This window comes from Penicillium taxi, assembly GCF_028828555.1.
Source record: "Penicillium taxi strain IBT 34144 chromosome Unknown utg000006l_segment0_segment0, whole genome shotgun sequence".
NCBI lineage: Eukaryota > Fungi > Ascomycota > Eurotiomycetes > Eurotiales > Aspergillaceae > Penicillium > Penicillium taxi.
In genome coordinates, this window is record NW_026643208.1 from 1,352,927 (window position 1) to 1,359,572 (window position 6,646).

The following is a 6,646-nucleotide window of genomic DNA, read 5'->3' on the forward strand; positions in this document are numbered from 1 at the left end:
CACTCTAAAAGAGCCAGGCCACCGGACAAAGACTGGATACTGAACAGTACAGCGTGAGGGAAGTCTGGGGTAACTAGGCTCAGCTAAATCCAATTGGTTTAGATGGTGAGCCAATGCTCCAATAGTGGATCAATCCCGATAAAGCGCTATGCTTGGGACAATATTAATTGGAGTCGAGTCTTCCGCTCCTTCTAACTGAACACCTTCCAACTGAGTAATACCCATTTCTCATATTTCTTCGCAATATGGAGGCTCTCTCGAAAAGCTTCTCTTGACTCCCCAGTCCATGCAGTCGTCAGATTCCTTTCGACATGGATGGTTTGTCCTTTCTTTCCTCTATGTAATCTTGATCTCTGACGTGAACGATTCTAGAACCCACCGCACTTGATTGCCGACGGGAACACACTGTTACAGATTTCACACAAATGCTCTACAAGAATCGAGTCATACATGTGAGAGGCACGCCTGCTTCTGAAAAAACCATCCTGGCCACTCTACTCGCTCACCACTACCGTGAGATGGAAGTCCCGGTCATCTCGTTTGAGTACTGGCAAGATGGTTGGCATTGCAGAGAACAGATTGCCAACAGGCAGTTAACCGAAATTACAAGGACCTTGATGTTAAAAATGGTGACTATGTTCTGATCCCCGATGAAGGACAGCAGACATACAATTATCGAGGTCTTTGGATTGGTTTGATAAAACGCCGGAGTCATTGCGATCCGGGCCCATGAATCTGCCTATTTACAGCATATGGAAGTCCGCGGAGTGGACCAGATGTGGATGCACCATACTCAGTCTTCAAGGTCGCTAGAATAGCCAAATAGGTATTATGCTGACCTCATAGAAATATCCGACAGCAAACTCTGGCGAGCAGTTTTTGCCGCCGACTGCTTCTCCATTGAGATTTTGGACTGTCTCAATAGGCCTGTTTTCCCGTCAATTACCCCAGAAACTAATCTCTCTCTCTCTCTCTCTCTCTCTACAAATCAATGCATCTCTCTTTCGACCTACTGTTGCCTTGCCTTGTGTCTTAAACGATTGCGCTAGTTTAAACTGCTCCTGTTGTCTGTTTTTTCTCTGGCCTTAGCTTGTGTTACGAAAAATGAAAATACAAATGCTACGTACTGCAGAAGAGGGATACATGGATTTTGCATGGTGGAAAGAGAGAGAGCCCTTTATCTTCTAACGTGCCGGTGTTCCATGCTTGCTTACTTGTGAAGCCGTGGGCAAAGGTGCATACTGCATAGACTATGCCGTGTGTAGAGTAGCAAAAAAACGAAAACATACAACAGTCAGGATTCGCATGTGGTCACCCACCATACTACTAACTGACCGGCGTGTGGCTTAAGTACGGCTGAGCGGACGGGAAGCCCTGTTCTCCACACCCTGTGGTCGTATGTGAAAGGCTTTTCAAGAAGGTGGCTTGTAAAGCTGTTCTCAGCAGTCATGTGGTGTCGCCTAGGTGAGAAATAGTTGAGCGCCGCTTTAGCTTTGCGCGACAAGGATGCATTGGAACAGACTGCCTAGTTGGGATAATAAGCGAATGAGAGGTGGGCGATAGACCTTGAGTGTATAATAGTCTCGAAATACCTGGTTGAGCGCAGTGCTGATAAAAACCTGAAGTAATAGTGACCTATGCCTATTAAGGTATGTTGTGGTGGTATGTATATGATCATTGTAACCACCTTGGCAAAATAGACACTAGACCTAATTAAGCATACTATGAGATGGCGACTAAATTCAATGTTCACTATCGTATAGAATTATATAAGTACTTGCATCGCTTCACATCCTCTGTTCCTGTCTCAACTTTCAACTCTCTATCCTCCTTTAACTTTGAAGTTGGGCCTCCCTATTCTCGGTTCCTCCGTTCTTTCTTCAACTGAGAAGTTGAAACTTCCCTCTGTTTCTATTTCAATCCTCCACCCTCTATTCTTTTCGACTGAAAAACTTCCCATTTGTTATCTAAGAAAATGTCTCGTCGGCCGCCATCTCCTCGCCAGCTGATTAGCCCTCCCGACTCGCCCGGGCAGCGGCGCCGCTTTCTGCGTGCATCAGATGATGCAGAGGGTGAGATGCTGATCGAGTCTTATCTCAATGCATGCGATCCCTATAGATCCACTACACTCATGTTTGCACCACCTCTTCCACTCACTATCGAACCATTTGCTATTCACGAAGACCCCACTCAATCCTTCCACGATGAAATCCATGCTGTCCTTCACAATTTCGGGCTTGGCCCATATTTCATTGTTGGTAAAGCATCAAAGCCGGAATACACTGGGGGCAACGATACATTCAATTTACTGCACGTGCGTATGCCTGCTAAAGAGGATGGATCTCCTCTCATACGTCTTGGACCGTTGAAAGATGCTATTCAGCAGATTCTGCATCAGCATGACATTTATGATATTGAGGTTGAAGTCGCCTTTATCGAGTTGTCACTTCCACCAGTACTTTCCTGTCTTCTTCCAGGCGATCCTCTTGTTGAAGTTTATGAGCGAGAAAAGTTTGCTATCTACGAGCTGGTTAAAAATGCAATTCCAAATGATTGGCAGTTCATTGTTCCGTTGTTTATCCAACGACACGATGCCGAGGCGCGCTCCATGCTTGTTGTACTTGTGAAGCCGTGGGCAAAGGCGGACTGGACAACACTCCGTTATCGGATAATATATCAGCTCAGGGCATTTGCTGGAGGTCGCGTTGATGTTGAATTCGCTCCAGGTGAATTAAAGCCTTTGGTTGGAGAGTCTTTCATGAGAAGATTTCATCCTACCCTTGAAATGGGCGACTCAATCGGTGTTCACCAAGGTGGCAATGTCGGGACGCTAGGTGGTTTCGTGACTCTTACTCGAAGCGAAAAGACACATCATGGTTTCCTGACGAATTATCATGTCATAAGACCACATAACGAACGAGACGGATCCCAACTGGATCAATTTGGTTTATCTGTCGCATCTCCACCAGCCCGCGAGATCCCCATAGAAGCATTTTCCCAATCCGATCGCGATGCAACCCTATCGGATATCGATTGCAGTCTAGCAGAATGGAATTCACGGCATAATGATTTGGCTACCAGAGAAGACCAATACCACATGAGCGGCAAAATGCCGCCAGCTGCACTCCTGGATTTGATTGGTAACGCCCGGGATACTCTCCGTGTGCTCTCGGACCAAAAAGACATTGTTCAAAAAATGCCAGAGCTCCTAGGAGTGGTGCTCCTGGCGTCTGGTAAATCACTTCAGAACGGCAAGTTGTTGGACTGGGCCTTTGTTGAGCTGTCACCGAAGGCAGAGGCCAAGCATTTCAAGCCTAACCTGATGTTCGAAATCCCAGGAAGTCATCAAGCAAGCAGCTACATTCGTAATCAGCCATATACTGTCCCAGCTGGCTTTCCCATAACAGAATTTGGCTCTCTGAAGTTGGGAGACTACGGAGTAAAGCTTGGCCGATCGACTGGACTCTCCGCTGGAGTTGTGAATGGAACAAAAGGAATTTACAACTGGAAAACTACCAGCAAGGCCAGGTATGACCAGCACGGAAACTCTGTGTTGGATGTCACTGAAGAATTCTTGATCATCAGTAAAAAGTTAGCTGTACCCAACATGAGGGCAGAGGACTTTGCTAATGAGGGAGACTCCGGATCTTTTGTACTCAATCAAGATGGTGTGGTCACTGGACTGTTGTATGCTGGCTACTCCACTGGTCGCTATGTGGCTGGCATTGCCACCTGCATGTCCGATGTGCGACGCGCCATCGAGCTAAAGAGTGGGGGAGTGCTGGGTCTTCCTCAGTAAAGACCACGCTTCCTTTCTGTTTCACTACTCCCTTCTTGTTTTCAATTTGATGTACTCCGCTTTGAGACCTTCTTCTAGCTATGAGATGAAGCCGATCCCTAGGCATATGGTCACTCAGCAGTGAAATACCACGGTGATTAATTATCAATCCAATTTGAAATCTTGAGGGCTCTTGCAGAAATCCATTGAGCTTGGTGACGGCTTTTGAACCAGAATGCTTAGCCTAAAATTGATATCATAAATTGTACTATCCATCCTTCCATATATCCTGCTCTTTGATAGTAAGCCGCTCTATCCATTATATTACGTAGGTTATACGTAGCATTTTTCCTTCCCGTAGTGGGGCTTTCCTGGGTCCCATCCCTTACCTCATGATGTAGGTTATGGCATAATAACGGAGGAACTTTGAAAATAGAGAAAGAAGCTTCCTTTCTCTTCTCTCCATCCCCTTCCGATGAGAATAACAATCCATACGTCAATCCATCTTCTACTCTCTTTGAATCTTTCAACATTTATAGTTATGGTCTCGATTCGCAGATATACGTAGGCACTGGGTCAGGTCAGCTGGGTTAAAACTCCAAGCGAGCCCAGATGGGCATGCCAACTTTGCCCAATACCAATATTGGAATATCCCGGGGTCTAAGACTACCCGAGAACAATTTCTCACTGCCACGTTTCGAGATTTATCAGCTTTGATGCTACCTTGGGTCATAGGCTATTGAGAAAAATGGCAAGGCAATTTACAATTCGCCATCGTATTGTGAAAATAACTTTTCTGGTCAACATAAGTATGGAGTAAGTTTAGAAGCCTTGGTGTAAATCTGTCTAAAGCACTTCAATGAAGTCCTTTCTAGGTCTTAGGAGCTTCGTAGCAGATTAAGCAAAATTCTTACTAAATCTCACTACTCAAATGAATGAAATTATATGTCCAGAATATATATGGAATATGGAGATGTATTGGGTCACATATGGCTTATCACGTCAATCTTAAATACCTAGTGATACGAGAAACAGGGACGTCCTAGCTAGTCTACGAACCTAGCTAAATCATGGAGTATGGTAGATGCAGTCAGAGTCCGTCCTCTAGGGGCTGTGTGTGAGAAAGGAAGGAGAACCAAGGGGTAGCTCAAGAAGGTAAAGGTAGTCTGATGGTCTAATCTCTCAACTGAATGCTTAAATACACAATCTCCACTACAGTAGATATCGTATGTGAATGGTAAAGGTGGATGGGATTCTCAATACCTAGGCAATGTCTGCTAACTGCCCGCTCATGTATGGTGTCCAAAGAGTGATAGCAACACACTCTCAATTTTCAAATGCCATAACATGTAGATTGCTCAAGTGGTAATAGAATTTTGGATACCTCAGCCTGATGCTGGGGTTTCATTCTGCGAAGATGCACCGACACCAGGTACCAGTTTTTTACCCTGAGCATTCTTTCCTGCTTTTAACCAATACGTTATGACTGCCGCCTGTGATCTTAAGTTACCAATTGAGGCTCCTCCATAACAAGGGCCTTTGTCACTTTCCGAACCAACGCATTGAACTCCACACCTATGATAGTATCGGAAAAATTAGTTAAGTCCGATTCTCAGTAGCACTTGACTGAAAGTTTGAAGGTAAAAAGTGATTATATACGTACAAGTTGACTTGATGGTATTGTGGGATTGTCAAGACTGTCACGCCGAGCACAAAACCTTGTAATCCTGTAATTCGTCTCGCGCATTGGGTGATGCAGTTGGCCTGCATAGTTTATAAAACATTAGTCATTCCAAAAGATCTTATTTGAAATATGGACAAGAATATGTCATATACGTACGCATGCAACGTCCCATGGCCTCTGGCTCACGGGATCTTTCCAATCAACTGGTTCGTATGGTTGCATACATTCTTCGTCTGAACTTGAGGGTATATCATAATATCCACCTGGAGGACCTCGTTCATGAAGCTCAGAAAGTACCGGAGCTGCGGTGACATATCCTAGGATGGATATCCCAGCTAGAAGAGAAGGCAGATGCATTTTGATGACAAGGAACTACATGGAAAGCAGTAGGGAGCAAGTTTAAATATACATAACAAGACTCTAATTTTGGAAGTCCCATTCTCACAAGGCTATATTTTAAGGATTAGATTTTGCTATTCCTGTTGGGGCTGTGGAAGTTCTACTGCAGTCCTGTTCATTCTTCCATGTATTCTAAATCTACTGTCCTCGGGATTGTTTCCTTCGCACAGTAGTATACTGTATGCTATTGGTTTCCCGAAAGCTACTTTAGACCCGTAGTCGTCTCGGATATAGTGTTTAAAGGTTTAACAGCTTACCTATGTAGCCTTGTGTCACAGGTAGTTAACTGATATAAATTTTATTGACGTACTTTAATCACTTTAACCAAAGTTCATCATATGCACTACTCAGAAAGATCATACCACCTGATCAAGTTGACTTTGAACATTTCAGTCAATGTTTATACAGGTAAGTCAACCCATGTTTTCCAATGTGCGTGCCGATTTTGCCTCTCTAAATCCTTCCTGCTGGATTTCCAGCACCGCCAAGCAGTCTAGGCCTGCGTTTCACCGATCCTGAGTGCCATTGTCAGCCTTAAGAGGGTATTTAGGTAATGAGAATATGAATAGAATTTAAATCCCAAGTTCAATGGAATCTCTTCTAGACTTAAAATAGGGAATTGATACAATCTCCTCAAAAATTGTTAACTAAAACTATCTACCCCAAAATTGAAATTATATTCTATCTCTACACCATCAAAAATTTTACTTGATATCGGATTGGATTGACCTAAAATAGTGTATGATGAGAGATGCGCTATTCATTTATACGTTGATCTTTTTTTT

General features: G+C 44.1%; 2 protein-coding genes across 2 annotated transcripts; one reads left to right on the forward strand and one right to left on the reverse strand.

The window, feature by feature from the left end:
• Positions 1 to 1,975: 1,975 nt before the first annotated feature.
• N7495_009621 (uncharacterized protein) lies at positions 1,976 to 3,799 on the forward strand (the record flags this gene model as incomplete). The annotated part of the gene is made up of 1 exon (XM_057212272.1): positions 1,976 to 3,799. One exon carries the CDS (start codon positions 1,976 to 1,978, stop codon positions 3,797 to 3,799), a length of 1,824 nt encoding a protein of 607 aa, XP_057059135.1.
• A 1,364-nt stretch (positions 3,800 to 5,163) lies between these two features.
• N7495_009622 (uncharacterized protein) lies at positions 5,164 to 5,819 on the reverse strand (the record flags this gene model as incomplete). The annotated part of the gene is made up of 3 exons (XM_057212273.1): positions 5,164 to 5,353; positions 5,442 to 5,542; positions 5,619 to 5,819. The coding sequence occupies 3 exons, from the start codon at positions 5,817 to 5,819 to the stop codon at positions 5,164 to 5,166; spliced, it is 492 nt and encodes a 163-aa protein (XP_057059136.1).
• Between the last annotated feature and the right edge of the window lie 827 nt (positions 5,820 to 6,646).